We start from the raw sequence: 16299 nt of genomic DNA, 5'->3' as shown, positions 1-16299 counted from the left end.
TTCTCAGTCCCTTCCGGTTCTAAGTCCCTTCCGGTTCTCAGGCCCTTCTGCTTCTCAGGCCCTTCTGCTTCTCAGTCCTTTCTGGTTCTCAGTCCCTTCTAGTTCTCAGTCCCTTCCGGTTCTAAGTCCCTTCCGGTTCTCAGGCCCTTCTGCTTCTCAGTCCCTTCTGCTTCTCAGGCCCTTCTGCTTCTCAGTCCTTTCTGGTTCAGGGGCTTCAGGATTCTTCCACCTGTGTAAGAGCAGGGTCTGGGTCTGGGGCGAGGGTTCACGGTCCTGCCTCTTCTCGGTCCCCACAGGCTTCCCCTATGAGAAGGTGGTACAGCGGGTGCTGTATCTCCAGGTCCTGGACTACGACCGCTTCAGTCGGAACGACCCCATTGGGGAGGTGTCCATCCCTCTCAACAAAGTGGACCTGACCCAGATGCAGACATTCTGGAAGGAGCTGAAGCCATGTAGCGACGGGAGCGTAAGGCCCTTTGCTTTCCTTCCTTCCCTGAGGTTGGGGCTCAGCCTCTCAGCTCCCCCACAGCAGCGGGAGGCCCCCCCTCTTTCTGTGAGCAGAGGCCCTCAGCTGAGCTGGGCTCTGGGATCCGGGGGAGGTGCCATCCATGGTCATAAAAGCAGGTGGCTAGGTAGTGCCAGGTGCTCAGTCAGGAGGAACTGGGCTCAGTTTCTGTCTCAGACACGTCCTAGCTATGAGACTCCAGTCAAATCCCTTAACTTTTTCTGACCTCAGTTTCCTCATCTGTAAAATGGGATCATCATACCCCACCCCCAACTCCCAGACTCGCTGTGATGATAAAATGAGATATTTGTAAAGTGCTTTGCACATTTTAAAACACTCTCTGGATGCTAGCTATTATTAGTATCCCAAGCTGGGAAGAGTCTCTGTTAGAGACCCCGCAGCCACAGCTGAGCGGCTTCTGCCACCCCAGGAACGAGGCGGGAACCTGAGAATAGGGCGTTCTCACCCTGGATGTGGCTCGAGGTCAGAGTTCGGGGCTGAGGGTGACTTTCCAGAGGGGCTAGGAGCCCCCCAGCTTCTACTGGCAGGTCTGCAGGCCCTTGCTCGGTGGTCTTCCCCGGGGTCCTCAAAGGCAGGGCCACCCAAGAATTGCCCCATCCCATCCCCCCTCTGGCCACGGCTCAGTCCCACCCACCCCCCTCCTTTTGTCTCCTCCAGGGAAGTCGAGGGGAGCTGCTCCTGTCCCTGTGCTATAACCCCTCTGCCAACTCCATCATCGTGAATATCATCAAAGCACGGAACCTCAAAGCCATGGACATCGGGGGCACATCCGGTACTCCGGGCTTTGGGAAAGGCTGGGCCCTTCTGCAGTGCCCCCCCCCCCCCCGCTCAGACTCCTAAGGGCCCCCTCACCAGGTCCCATTCTACATCTGCCACAAGTCACCCAGCATGCTTTGGACAGCAGCCCTCACCCTCCACGCGTTGGACAGCTCCCTCCCAGGGGCTCTCCTTCCTCACAGAGTGCTCCCAGTGCCAGGGCTGCCAGGCAGTAGGCGGCTGAGCTTTATTAAGGATCTGTCAGGTGCCAGGGCCTGTGTCAAGCACCCCTTGCCCACAGAGAAAGGCTCATTCTGGATTTCCTTCCAGAATAAAGGGAACACAGCAAGAGTGCAAGGCTGGGACTGAAGAGACCTGGATTCTGGTCCTAATTTGGTTAACTTTCTTAGTGACCCTGGGCTAGTCATGACCCTTCCCATCTGTAACATGAGGTCATTGAACCAAATGTTCTCTAAGGTCCTTCCCAGCTCTGACATCCCCTGTTCTAAGGCCCCTCCCAGCTCTGACTGATATAATTCAGCATATCCTAGGGATCCCTTTGCTCCTTTCATGGCTCCCTCTTCAAGCCGTGGACTTTCCCCACTTCCCCCAGCACCTCCGAGTCCTTGGTGGAGCGGGTCAGGGCTGGAGAAGTCCCGCTCCCCTGACCCCCGCCTCTCACCCCGCAGACCCCTACGTGAAGGTGTGGTTGATGTACAAGGACAAGCGAGTGGAGAAGAAGAAGACAGTGACCATGAAGAGAAACCTGAACCCCGTCTTCAACGAGTCCTTCATCTTTGACATCCCCACAGAGAAGCTTCGGGAGACGACGATCATCATCACTGTCATGGACAAGGATAAGCTCAGCCGGAATGATGTCATCGGCAAGGTGGGCGTCACCAGCAGCGGGCAACCTGCTGACGCAGGCAGGGAGGGAGGGAGAGCAGCACCTAAGGGAGGGCTCTGGATGCCACAGGGATTGGATCAATATTTGCTAAATATATGCATGAATGGGGCAGTGAAGCGAATCTCGGGAGGAAGGAAGGACAGAACAAAGGAAGAAGAGGGGGAAGGAATGAAGGGAGGGAGGAGAAAGGGAGGGAAGGAGGAAGGAAGGAAGGAAGGAAGGAAGAAAGGAAGGAAGAAGGAAGGAAGAAAAAGAAAGAAGAAGGAAGGAAGGAAGGAAAAAGGAAGAAAGAAAGGGAGGAGAGAAGGAAGGAAGAAAGAAAGAAAAAGAGGAAGGAGGGAAGAAAGAAAAGGAAGGAAGGAAGGAAGGAAGGAAGGAAGGGAGGGAGGGAGAAAGGAAGGAAGGAAGAAAGGAAGAAAGGAAGGAAGGAAGGAAGGAAGGGAGGGAGGGAGAAGGGAAGGAAGGAAGGAAGGAAGAAAGGAAGGAAGGAAGGAAGGAAGGGAGGGAGAAGGGAAGGAAGGAAGGATGGCTCTCCTTTTCTACAACCTCCTCAGAACTTCTGCTCTGCGCATCTTTTAATTGATTGACACTTCATTCTTTCTTCCCTCCCCCCTTTTTGCCCCCATTTCTTTCCCCACCCCACTCTTGTAATATATCAGAACCAGACAAATCTGCGTTGTCACAATCGTGCCTGGAAGCATGTGGCCCATTCTGTCCGGGTCCCCCCCCCTTCCAAACTGGGGTGGGCAGCCGATTTCCTCCTTGACCCTCAGGAGCTCTCGGTCGACCGTTGATCATACCCTTTAAGTCTCGGGGTCTTTTCCTTTTTGATGCCAAGGTCATCAAAGGCCTCACTCCCCTGGGTCAGGCGGCCTCCCTCTGGCGCACGATTTCCTGGCCTCCCGGTTTCCCCTGAGCTAGTTCACCCCCTGCAGGGGCCTCTTTGGCCCCCCACGGGCTCACCTGGGAAGCCGGGGGTGGGACCGGATGATACCTCAGGGGCTCCCTGCTCTGAATTCGTGGCTCTGTGCTCTTGGCACTCACGGCTCACACTGCCATGGGGGCCTAGGTTCTCGGAGCGCTTTTTTCATGACAGTCTGTAAAGACTGTCCCCCTCTTGTTTAACGGAAGTTCAGAAGGGTCTCCCAGCCCCAGAGGGTCAGGTCACCCTGAGCCAATGTGTCCCCCTACCATCCACCTCGTCCTGAAGTTAGCCCCGATTGTCCTGACCCACCCAGGACACGCCAGTGCCTCCTCCTCGCCTCTGGAACCCCCGGGAATCAGCTGGGAGTCTGACCAGGTGCCTTTTGCCTTGGGATGCAACCACATGCTTGAGGGCCTTCCTGCTGTTCTTTTCACATAGTCCATCTCCCACCTCCACGCCTTTACTCAGGCTGGTCCCCATGTAGGGGATGCCCGGCCTCCTCACTGTGCACTCTCCGGAGCCCCAGCTTTCTTCCAAGTCGGGCTCAAGTGCTGCGTCTGCCTTTCCCTGCTGCACCCCGTCCCTTTCCCCCCCTCCCCCCCAGTGGTTAGGAGCTCCCTTCAGAAAATAACTGCATTTACTTTGCCTCCTTATGCTTTCATAAATGTCTGTTACCTCCCAGGATAGGCTCACCACAGAGCGGCTGGCACACAGTAGGTGCTTAATGAATGCTTGATAGAGTGACGGAGTCTCCCTTTCCCTCTCCTCCCTCCAGATCTATCTGTCCTGGAAGAGCGGTCCTGGGGAGGTGAAGCATTGGAAGGACATGATTGCCCGTCCTCGGCAGCCCGTGGCTCAGTGGCACCAACTGAAGGCCTGAGTGGGGCCTGGGGAGGCCCGGGGGTGGGGCTGTGGGCCCGTGGTTTGGGGGTCACGCCTTCACACTTTATGCACAACGCCCTGGGCGTGGCTCCCCCATCGGGTGGGGGGAAGGACCCCTGCGGGCTCAGCCAGGGAGGGGGCCCAGGACTCAGTATGGCCATGTTTCTAGGAAGCGCCAGCCCCCCCCATTTCGGGGGTCTTTGGGAGCCATTTTCCTGCTTGCCCCTTTTCTTCAGCTCGCCGACACTAAAGAAACAGGAGGGGGGAGAGAGGTAGAGAGCGAGAGAGACGGTTGGACGGAGACGGCCGGACGGCGGGGGCGAGATCCTCCAGAGGCCCCACGGCGGGCCGGACCGCTCGCCACTTTCTTTAAGGCGGCCTCTGGAGCCCGCCCCGCTCAGCGAGGGCACGCGGCGGCCGTGGCGATTGGCCAGGCCCTCCTCCCTCCGGGGGTGTTTATTTTGAGCCGTCCGGGGCCCCGTGTGCCAAGGCGGGATGAATAGTCCGGCTTCGAGCCGAGGGCCCGTGTACATGTGCTGTGTTCGACCTGTGCGTGTGCGTGTGCGCGTGCGTGAACGTGCGGGGGGCCGTCGGGCTCCGGACTGCTCGGGGCGCTGGGCCCCAGGTTGCGCGGAGGGGCGGGGTTTGGGAAAGGAGGAGGGCGCAGAGAGACAAGAAGGATCCTGGGGAAAGAGGGAGGGAACGAGCGGGGTCCTTAGGGCGGACAGCTTCAGAGGGAGAAGGGAGCAGGGACAGCCTTTCTGTACAGTTCCCCCCGTATCTAGAATTTAGAGCTGGAAGGAGCCTTGGAAGCCACTTTTTCCAGACCCCTCATTTTTCACATAAGGAAACGGCTCCCAGACTGCCCGGAGCCCTGAGTAGCAGAGCCCGGAAGCTCGGGCCTTCGATTCCCAGTCTCGTTCCCGCTTAGACTGGACCTTCACGCTGGTTTTGGAACAAGGACATTGCGCTTTCCTGTTCCCATGTCTGCCTTCCATTCACGGAGACCAGGGTACGGCGTCCGATTTCTCTGGGCTTTTCCGAGCGGTTTCTGGCGCTCCCCACCGCGGAACGGGGCTTCCCGCTGGCTCCCCTTCCCTCCTAAAACACCAAGTATGAAATCCTGTGTGTATGAAAACTACTTAGTCCTTGTGGTATTTTTTTTTAGTATAAAATAGGCGTAGGATTGTAGGAGTTAGAGTTCCAAGGGCCCTTGAGGGCCCTCTAGTCCAACCCTCTCATTTCTGAAACAGGGAAACGGGCCTAGAGGAGGAGGGCCGAGGTCACTGAGCCAAGGGGACAGCAGGAGCAAGGGCAGAGCTGAGCTACGCCCCCCGACCATCCCGCCCCGCCCCCCCTACGGCACACCGCCCCTCTCCTGTTTGCGTCTGTAGGGCCCTGCCCCCAGCCCCACCTCCTCCCCAGAGAACCCAGAGCAATGGTGAGCAGAACATGACCAGCTCCACGTGAGCTAAGTCTCCGAGGCCCTTCCAGGAAATAGCCAATCACGCAGAGGGCCGGCTCCCTTGCCGGGTGACCCCGTTGCTGAGAATTTTTAAGTAGGCCAGTCCCAGCCAGTGCTCCATCCTGGAGCCTCCGTGTGGCTCGTGGTCCTCCCTTTCCCGCTAAGTGGTTCCATGTTGTTCCCCCCCCCCCCACTTCCACTGCCTTCATTCTCACTCGGAAAAGAACTCCCTCTAGCCCTGTCAAGCCTTTGCCGTTCTCCCCCGTTCTTTCAGACCTTCCATTCCTCCTTTCCGGGCCGACTCCTCACCTCCCTCCCATATTCAGAGTCGAAGGTAACCTTAGACAGAGGCTCCCGGAGCTGACAGGGAAGGGCCTTAGAACACCAAGGGCCCCAAGACCTTCGAACGTGGCCCATGAGAACGTGCAGGGGCCCTTGGAACTTGGGAGATTTTCAGACCTGGGAGAACATTTCAAAGGGAAAAATTTCAGACCTAAAAGGGACCTTGGAACACAGAATGCTGGGAGACACCTTGGAAGGCCGAATCTCCCAGCTGGAAGGGACGTTAGAATAGAGATGGTCGGGACATCAAATGAGAAAGCCAGACGGGACTTAGAACAGAGCTGGAAAAGACTTTTGACATCTTATAGAAGCTAGAAGGGAATCCAGAACACGGAACGTCAGAGTTGGAGTGGCGGGGGTTGTCTCAGGATATAAAGCATAGGAGGTCAGACCTAGGAATGATTTTTTTAGGGTCTAGAAAATGCAGTGTCAGATATTAGATCATAAAAGGTCAGAGCTAGAAGGGTCCTGAGAGCATAAAAGTGGCCCTAGAAGGTCCAAGCTAGAACCTCAGAGACTGGCTTGTCCACACCTGCAATCTCCCAGATTCTTCTCTCACTCCCTGCCTGCCCAGCAGCTCCATTAAGCTCTGCTAACCCAGAGGACCCCCCCCATTCTACTAGGATCATCCCCTCCCCCTCCTGTGAATAGGAGTTGGAGTGACCATCGATTTACCCCCAAAGTGCTTCTGAGCACCTGATAGACCAGCAAAAGAGGCTTGAGGAGGTTACGTCCCCTCTCATTCTGTTCTCCCTCTGTTCCTTCTCTTGCCCAAAGAAATGGGACGGAACCCCTGGAGTTCCCCTGAGACCATGAGGAGACAAAGCTTGGGCCCTGCTGGCTCCCGTAGAGTTGGTGCCTTCTGGGTGATCCCAGCAGAGCTTCCCCAACCCAGGAGTGGGATTTGGTGGCCACAAACCCAGTCCCCTGGGAGCAGGTGTAGACGTGCAGTTCCCAACCCTGGCCACCAGATGGCAAATAGACATCATGGTCTGGCGGGCTCTTGTAGAAAAGTTGACCTGGGAGGGAGGACGTGTTTGGGGTGGGGAAGAGAAGAGGGCGAAAGGGAACCCCAGGAAAGGCTGAGGGTGACCCCCAGGTCCAAAGGGACCAGGGGTCTAGGAGGCTGGAGGTTTGCTCTCTGCTTAGAGTACAGATTGCTCCTGCTGCAGACCCAGAGGGAGGGCAGGACAGAGGTGGTCAGAACTGGAAGATCTCAGAGCCTAGAATGGTGCATGCAGAGGGAGCCCCTGAGCAGTGTCTTGCTTGCCCATGGGGACACCTGAATTAGAGAGAGAGAAGGACTCTGACCCCAGTTCCCCGGGCGCCATTCCCACATATCCTTGCCTGGCTTGCCGGCTCGGCTTTCCATCCCAGATAATTCGTCCCAGGAGCTCTGAAGCCCAGCCTGGCTAAGGGCTTAACTGCCCTCTCTCATCATCCCCCTGTGTCATTTTGGGCAAATCCCTTGATTCCCAGAAAATTACAGGGACTGGGGGAGATGACCAAGGTCCTTTCCAGTGGTTGATCTAGAATTCTGTCACCCCAAGAAGGAAAAAACTGGGCTCCTCGGCTCTGGATTCCTTATCTGTTCTTTCATAAGCCTACCCTGTGACCTTGGCAGGTCACTTCATCACTGTTTCCTCATTGGCTAAGTGAGGGCTGGAAGGGGTCACTTAGATCCTTTCAGATCTAAATTCTATGATCCAATAAAAGGCAGTCTCGGGTTTGTGTGGAGGGGAGCAATGAAACTGAGTAGGTGAAGAAAGCAGGGGGGAGAGTGGGGGAGGAAGCTCAGAGAGGGCCAAGAGAATGGAGCTGGATCAATACAGAGCCTCAGTTTCCTTCTCTGTAATTGGATCAGACCCCCTCGAGGCCTCTGCTGGTTCTAAATCCTGACGGTGGAAGCTTGGGAGTCTGCTTTGGGGAAGAAGGAGAAAGGAACAGGAAGGATTAATAGGCTCTGAGGGTGTCTCATGTGTCTCTCCCTTCTCCCCCCTCCTCGTGGGCCAGCCAGCAAGCCCCCAACTTTGCCATTCTTAGCTAGTGATTCCCAGCTGGGGTCAGACCAAATCGTATTAGAGCTGCCAGAGCCGAGCATCTTTGGGTTCTCGGCCGGTGCGGTTCTTAGCCAATCACATGCGGAGACGCTCTCCAGGTGGTGTCTTTTGTTGTTGTCGAAAGGGGGACTGGTGGGCTCAGGTACACATCAGGGATGGGGACCCCCGGCTTCCTCTACCTCCTCCTCCCATATCCTTTCCCCCTTACCTTAAATCATTGGTTAGATTGTTGACGCTTCCTGTCCCCGTGAAATGTCCACTTCATGCCATTGCAGCTGAGGGAGGGAGGGAAGAAGGAACAGTTAAGGAGACAGTGTAGAGAGGGAAGCCCATCCTGGGACTTTATTGAGACTGAAGCGTGGGTACTTGATGCACATCCTCAGACCTCAGGTAGGAAAGCCTAGTGGGGTCAGAGGTAGATGTGAGAAAACCCAGGAGAAGCAGGGAGAGCAGAGGTAGCCCCACCATCACCCAGAGACCCCATCTCCATTTGATGGTAGTAATTAATGCTTCACTTACCTCACAGGAGAGGTTAGATGGTGTCCAGGGGTGCCCCCAATGCCCTTGGATTCTGGAGGGGCTAGCCAAGGGCAAAGTGTTACCGTGCCCTTTGCCCTCCCCAGCGCTAGGATGGCTGAGGCTGTCCTCCCCGCCCCAGTGTCCCGCGTCCTCCAGTCCCCATCCGGGTGTGAGCCTCGTGTGTATTCTCTTTGGGGGATGCTAGAGCTCTCAGCTATGACCTTTTTCAGGTATGTCTTTTTTCTTGTGACTATCCTCCTGTAACTGCTGTACAGAATTCTCCCACCCAACCCCCCCCAGCCCTTCACCCAGCAGTGCACCCGAGGGAGGGGACGGGAGAGACAGCAGCCTAAAGGCTGGGGCGCAGGGGTGGGGACCCTGCCGTTTCCATTCTGTTGAGTCCTCTTCCAGCAAGTGTTTTATAAAAAAAGAAAAAAAGAAAAAATTCACCACCACAAAACAAAAACAAACAAACAAAACCAAACCACAAACCTCAACGTTCTCAGCGAAGAGAAAGGAAGAAAAACTAAGGGGAAAAAAAACCATAAAAACGTTTCCACCAACACCCTCTAAGCCAGCGAGATTTCCTCTTTGCAGATTCATATTTTTGTGGGAATGGCCCCTGCTTTTTGTGGAGTGGGGCCATTCTGGTTAATAAAGGATAGTGAAAAAGCAGGGCTTTGGCTCCTTCCTCCGCCGTTCCTCAGCAAACCTCCCCCCCCTCCCCCTTCAGGAGAAGCAGGTGAAGGAGATGGGAAGGGACCTAGCACCCTCCCCAGGAGGAGGTAAAGGAGATGGGGAGGAACTCAGCCCCCCCAGGAGAAACAAGGGAAGGAGATGGGGAGGAGCTCAGTTCCCCCAGGAGGTGAAGGAGAAGGGGAGAGACTCAGTACCCCTTCCCCCCCAGGAGAAACAAGGGAAGGAAATGGGGAGGAGCTCAGCCCCCAAGGAGGTGAAGGAGAGGGGGAAGAGCTCAGCATCCCCCCCCCCCCCGGAGAGGGGGAGGGGCTGAACAACCCTCCAGGAGAAACATGTGAAGGAGATGAGAAGGAGCTCAGTATCCTTCTCCCAAGAGGAGGAGGTGAAGGAGAGGGGGAAGGGCTCAGTACCCTCCAGGAGAAGCAGGTGAAGGTGAGGGGGAGGGATGACAGACTGGGGCTCTCTCCACTACATATACTCTTTTATCTGGCCTCTGGTAGAATATGGCCTCAGCCCCTGACTGAGGCTGGCTCCCTGACTATCATCCCCCAAGGGGATCTATTAGCACCATGGGGCCTCCTGCTGTGTCCCCAAGTACTAGTTCATCCCCCTCTTTCATACCTCGAAAGAGGAGCTGAAGCATTCTCATTCCCCCTTGATCCATACCTGGGGCAGAACAGCCAATCAGGCTTGGAGGAGGAGGTGGGATTTGGGGTGGCCCCATCACCCTGGGCGAGGTCCGGCTGTGGTGCTGGTCAGTGCTAGCTAGCCATCTCCTCTTCTCCGGGTGTTATTGGGGAAGGAGGAGGAATTAGGCAGGGCTCTGGGGCCCCTGGTCCTGGCCCCTTAGAAATAGCAATAGCCAAACAAGCAACTCCCTCTCCCCAGCTCCGGGGATCACCCAGAGAGGGAGCTCTTGGCCCCAAACCTGCAAAAACTGGGTTCCAGCCCTGCTTCCTCTCTTCACTGGCTGTGTGACCTTAAATAAATCTGTTCCCTGGGCAATAAGCATCCCTGTCCCCGTCCCTCCCAAGGAGGAACCGAGGTCTGCCGAGGTGCTCAGTTTCCTAGGAAGAAGGTGCTAAATCAGCTTCCCTCATGAGCACAAAAGGAAATTCCCGCCCAGTTTTCTGCCGTCCCACCCTGATTGCGGAGACTTCTTGAAGTGAGGGCCACCTCTTTTATCCCTCTCCCTCCCCCCTGCCCCCAGCCTGCTGAGCATTCCCAATGGAGTTAAATGTCCGTCCTTTTTCTCTCTGGAAGCTGATCTCTTGTCAGGGAAGCAATGCCAGAAGTGGGTGTGGGGACCACTGTCTCGGTACTCGGCGCACCTGAGCTGCCCGGCTCAGCTTTCCCTCCCTGCCCCGGGGTGACTCCCCCTGCTCACGCAGCCAGGAAGAGCCATGGGAGGCAGCTGCCAAATAGCTCAGCGGAGCAAAGAGAGGAATGGCCTAGGGCCTTGAGTTTTTCCCATGGAAAATAGTCCCTGGAAAAACACACACACACACACACACACACACACACACACACACACCAGCCCTGGTGCTCAGGTATTGCCCATTCAGAGGCCTGGAGGTGCCAGGCCTGGCCACTTAAAGGCTGTGGGGCCTTGGGCAAGACACTTTCCCCCGGGGTCCCTGGTCCTGCTTCTGTGCTTGAGGGATTCGAGGCCCTTCTTGTTTCGTCGTCGCTAGCTCCCCTTGCGTTCTGAGGTCGTTCCAAGCCCCTCTCGGAGCCCTAGAGCCCACATGGCATCTGAAGGCGGGGGCATGGTCCTGCCTGCTGGCCAGCGCCCTCCTCTTTCTTGGGTCTCCTTCCGTTTTCCCGAAGTTCATCCGCCCTGTGCTCGATCCCATTCTGCAGGCCGGGCTCGCTTCCCCCCACCCGTTATCCCTCCTTCTGTCTTCTTCACATCCTTCCTCGCTCTCTATTTCCCCATCTCTGAAAGCTTCTCCCTAACGATTCCCCAGTCCTCGACTCCCACCCCCACCCCCCGGCTCGAGGGGATGGGACTGACTCCACGTCTGTGTTCTGGGTGTTGGCTCTCTGGGGCCATCTGTCTTTCCCTGGTATGTCCCCTGCCTCCATCCTGTCCCCTTTGTCTGTGTCCCGCGTGTCTCTGTTTTGTTTAGATTGTGAACCCCAGGGGCAGGGACCCCTGTCTGACTCAATGTTCTGTACAGCACCTGCAGGTGCGTGAATAAATGTTAATCCGTGGTTCAAAGAGTGCCCAGATCCTCTTGGGGAAGCAGGTTGGGGGACAGGTGGGCTAACGAGTGGCTGGGCTTAACATTTGTTGAGACTAAGCGGGGGAGTCAGGGAAGGGAGGTGGAACTTCTGAGCTGATCCTAGCCCGCCCTTTCCTTCCCAAAGACCCTGGGGTGGCGATGGGGGTGGGGAGGTGTGCATTATCAGGTTTGCTAGGGGAGGGCAGAGGACCAGGCCTAAACCTCTGGGTTCCCCCTAAGAAAGCCCTCCTCAACAGCTGCTGCATCCTAGCACTAACCTCCCTGCCCCAACCCCAGCTAGTCAGAGACTTTGTGAGGGGAAAGGACATAAAAGCTGTCCCACCCCACCTCACCCCAGCCAGCCTGAGAACGACCCACAACTACACTACCCAGACAACCCCAGGCTGCCTTCTCCTGTCCCAGGGAAGGTGTAGACTAAGTGTCCACACTGACCCAAAGGAATCTTGGGATGGGAGCTGGAAGTACACATGGTCTGCCCAAGGAGAATATCTGGGAGGAACTTTCTCAGCGACATTTACTAAACTCTGGCCAAGGATACCACCAGGCTTGTGGGGGTGGGGGGAGCATCTGCTCCAACTGGGAAACCAAGCGGAAAAAGTGACAGAATCCCTGTCCTTTGAGAACATTAATAGGGAGGGGGAGGTGAGGAAGATACTACAAGACTGCATAGGGGAGGGCAGACAGAATGGTCTAGAAACTTGAAGAATCCGTCAGAAAAAGAAGGTGGTAGACACATAAAAGGGATGGGCAAAAAGGAGGAAGGGCATGGAGTGGGTGGAGGAAGAGAAGGGGAGCCAGTTGATCAAGTGAATAGAGGCTGGAAATTTGTTTGGGCAACAGCTGGTAGGCCAGTGTTGCTGGTACAGAGTGTACAGTTCGAGCTAGGAGGGGGCAGAGAATAGAGAAGGTCAGAGCTGGGAGGGGCCTCAGAATGGGGACTATAGAAAAGCCAGGAGAGCTGGGAGGAAGCCTACTACAATGGGATGGGTGTTGTCTTCGGCGATTTCTTATTTCTCTCTGAGAACCTTTAAAATGAAGAGTTTGGACCAGGAGGACAGAGAACCCCACCCGCTCTAAGACTGCTTTGCAATGAGGCTTTGGTCCTAAGAACACAAAATATAGTCCATCCACAAATTAAGTCACCAAACATGGACTTACTGGCCCTGCCCTCAGGAAGCTTACATCCGGGGCAGTTTGGGAGGTGTTTGCACTGAGTCTTAAAGGGAGGGAGGAACTCGGAGGTGAAAGTCATGGAGGATGGCTTTGGGCCAAGGAACAGACCGGCCCACTTGGGCTAAAGCTTTAATGTGCAGGGAGAGGATCAAGGTCTAGGAGGCCTGAAATGATAAGTTGGGGCCAAACTGGCTTTAAAAGGATTTGATATTTTATCCTTGAATCAAAAGGAGTCCCTGAGGATTATTGTCAGGAAAGGGCACTGTCAGACTGTGCTTAAGAATAATCACTTTGGCTACTGTGAAGCCGGAATATCCATTTCAGAGGATATTGGAAAGGGTCTGGAGGAAGGGGGTGAGTGGCTGGATGGGGCCAATGGGGTATGGCCCTCAACGGAATTAGGACGTTTGGAAGAAGGGAGAGTTTAGGGGCAAAGATCATGAATTTGGTTTGGGGTTTGTTGCCTTGAAGATGTCTCGGGGACATCCAGCTTGGGCTCTGGATTGGAGACTCCAGAGCAGAACCCAGGAGCTTCGGACCTAGAGCTCTGTGAGGTGCCTGACTGTCCGGGGGCCAGTCTGTGGGGCAGGGTCCCCACCTCGGTGTATTCTGTCCGGGCAAAGGGAAAAGCCTCTGGACAGGCTTCTGTCCCAGCAGCCACAGGCTGGCCCAAGGGACCCTGGAGGAGGGGGCTGGGGGTAGGAAGGTAGGGAAGAGACTAATTCCATGAGAATGTTTTTCACGATTCTCCCATAAAGCTCCCATAAAGCGCATCCATTCCATATTGTGCCCATTTCAGCTAACCCCTCCAATGGTTCCTAAATAGTTCCTAACTTTTTTTTTTGGTGGTCTGGACCTTTTTGCCAATGGAGCCCATGAACCCTATCTCAAAATCAAGTTTCTAAATGCCTAAAATACACAGAATTACATAGGAGGCCAATTATAGCAAAATAGAATTTGTTTTGTCTACGTTCATAATTTCCCTGAAATTTTTCCATGGATCCCTTGGAGGGGAGTAGGGAGAGGTCCCTAAGGGTTCATGGACAAGAGATTGGAAATCCCTGGTCTAACCTTTCCAGAGGCATCCAGATGCTGAAAAGCCTTGGCTTGGAGAGCCTGTCTCCTCAGGAAAAGAGGCGGTGGAGGATGCATCTAAGGCAGAACCAGGGTAAGGGATTATGGCAGCAACCTGTTCTCCCCCTTCCACATTGCCCAACATGGCCTCCATGTTGGAATGAACCAAATGTGGGCGGCCATTTCTAATAGATTGACTGAATTGGACTCTTCCATACACCATTGGGAAGCATGCTAGAGCCATGAGATGGGATAACAGGGAGCCATATCAGGAGAAGGGAGGGCATGACGATGGAAACGCAGGGACAAAGTTTTCAGTTCCTTCTGTAATCAGGGCCCTCTCATCACCTGCCTCCACCTGTGTGATTGGTCCTCTATGTCTCTCGCCCTATTTACTGAGGGGATTGGGAAGAATGGCTGACCTTCAGGATAGAGCTGGGAGAAATCAGTACTCACTGAGGCTGCCTCAATCATTTTACATTTGAGTAAACTGAGGCCAGAAAGAAAGGGACTCGGTCACCAAGCTGGGAACAGAACCCAAGGTTCTTCTGAATCTCAAGCGGATCATGTGCCAAACTATTTGATATCCTGCCATTTGGGGGAGCAAGCTCTAGGGGCTTCATTTTTCTTCCTTGCTCCCAGCTTCTGCTGCTAAGAACCACAAAGGAACATCTCCCTGCCTACAACTCCTCCAGGGAGGAGAGACAAAAGTGGGCCCACTGAGGCAGGAAAGGGAAGAATCCCCCAGGCCCTTCTCTTTCCTCTCAGAGACAGAGCTGGGCAGGCGTGGGTCTCTGGCAGGAGGGGAGGCCCGATTGTTCCCAGGCAGTACCAGCCAGCAGTTCTGAGGGAAGCTTCCAGCCCTCTGTCCTCTCTCTACCAGCTTCTAATTTGCATCTCCCTCCCCCCACCCCATGTCTCCCTCCCAGTCTGACTGGGCAAGGCTTGACCTTTCAGCCCAAGCTCATGACCCATTGCCATAGCAACGAAGCTTTGGTATTATCTCCTCATGCCATTAGGAAGGCTTTTTATTTACTTATTTTCTCTCAATGTGGCTGCTTTTCCTGAATGGTTTAGGAAGAAAGAGGGAGAGAAAGGGCTAAAGAGAGTGAGGAGGGACCGAGAGAGGCAAAGGCAGACAGGGAAGGAGGGAGAGGCCGGGAGAGCAGTCCTGGAGGACGGGCTGCCTCTGAGAGGTAGGGGATGGGCAGATGGAAAGAGCAGGGGACAGGAGCTGGCCACAGACAGACAGACAGCATCAGGGAGGGAGGGACCAAGCCTGGCAGGGGATGGTTAGAGGAGCAGAGCCAGAGGACAAACAAGACTCAAGACAAGGACACAGAGAGAGGAAGAGGCAGGGATATGCCGGCTGGCTCAATCAATCCAAGAGCATTTGTTAAACACCTACTATGTATCACATGCCCTGATAAATACCAGGTTACAAAGATAATCCTGAAACACCTACTATGTATCACATGCCCCGATAAATAGAGTTAAAAGATAATCCTGAAATACCTACTATATATCACCTGCCCTCCTAAATACAAAGTTGCAAAGATAATTCTGAAACACCTACTATGTATCTATCACATGCCCTGATAGAGTTAAAAGATAATCCTGAAATACCTACTATGTATCACCTGCCCTGCTAAATACAGAGTTACAAAGATAATTCTGAAACACCTACTATGTATCGCATGCCCTATTAAATAGTTAAAAGAATTTGAAATACTATGTATCACATGCCCTGCTAAATACAGGGTTAAAAAATGATCCTGAAATACCTACTATGTATCACATGCCCTGCTAAATGAGAGTTAAAAGAATTCTCAAACACCTACTATGTATCACATGTCCTGCTAAATACAGGGTTACAAACATAATCCTGAAAGTGCAACAGAGGCAGAAGGCAGACCCAGGGGCCAAAGAGAGGAGAGGAAGAGACAGCCGGAATGGAGATGAAGCAGAGAAAGATGGAGACAGGAACAGGCAGTGCAGTGGGGGAGGGAGGGCCAGAAGGGAGGCACCCAGAGAACCAGGGAACAGAGGGGCAAAAAGCTGGAGGCACTGAGATTGAGAGTGCTAGGGAGAGGGGTCAGGACAAAAAGCACAGGAAGGAGGAGCAGAGAAAGAGGCAGAGGCCAGATGGCAGAAAAAAAGGCAAAGAACACAGAGAGGACAGAGGAGGAGTGACAGGGTTATCAAGGGCAGGAGAAGGGGGAGGTGGAAGAAATGGGATAAAAGGGGATAAGGAGGCAGGAAGAAAACCCACAGGAAAACCTGAGCTGAGGGAATCACCACAAGAGTCGAGAGCCTGAAGACAAAACGATAGACAAACAGACAAGACAGATCAGAGAGGGCCTGGCCACAGACGCAGAGCAGAAGGCCAGGCTGGGGTCTAGACCATCTGAATCCAGGCAGAGCAGAGCTGAGCTGACCACAAGCAGCAGAACGCGGGCTGACAAGAAGGCCGAGCTGGCCAGCGCTTGGCTGGACCTACAAGAGCCGGCTCAGATGGCAGGAGAGCCAAGTGGTGATACCTGGCACCCAGTTCTGAGCCTGGACAGACAGATGGCAGGGCTGGGGGAGTGGAGGAGGAGGATGACACGGAAAGGTCCAAAGCTGGCCAGGCCACCAGAGAGAGAAACAGAAGGACACACATTCACTAGAGCCCAGCACTCTCCCAGGGCTTATAAATAAACAGGCACGTGGGAAACAAGGA

General features: G+C 54.6%; 1 protein-coding gene across 6 annotated transcripts in view; it reads left to right on the top strand.

The window, feature by feature from the left end:
- SYT7 (synaptotagmin 7) overlaps positions 1 to 9057 on the top strand; it is an 88336-nt gene extending 79279 nt beyond the window's left edge. For all 6 annotated transcript variants that reach the window (XM_051966375.1, XM_051966374.1, XM_051966378.1 and 3 more), the window contains 4 exons: positions 297 to 466; positions 1184 to 1298; positions 1972 to 2171; positions 3890 to 9057. In XM_051966375.1, the coding sequence (XP_051822335.1) occupies positions 297 to 466; positions 1184 to 1298; positions 1972 to 2171; positions 3890 to 3994 (590 nt within the window). In that variant the 3' untranslated portion in view covers positions 3995 to 9057. The remainder of the gene's footprint in view (positions 1 to 296; positions 467 to 1183; positions 1299 to 1971; positions 2172 to 3889) is intronic.
- Positions 9058 to 16299: the final 7242 nt, after the last annotated feature.

The sequence above is a fragment of the Antechinus flavipes genome, chromosome 6, assembly GCF_016432865.1.
Source record: "Antechinus flavipes isolate AdamAnt ecotype Samford, QLD, Australia chromosome 6, AdamAnt_v2, whole genome shotgun sequence".
Taxonomy (NCBI): Eukaryota; Metazoa; Chordata; class Mammalia; order Dasyuromorphia; family Dasyuridae; genus Antechinus; species Antechinus flavipes.
The sequence above is the reverse complement of the archived record's forward strand: the minus strand, read 5'-3'. Positions and strand labels throughout refer to the sequence as shown.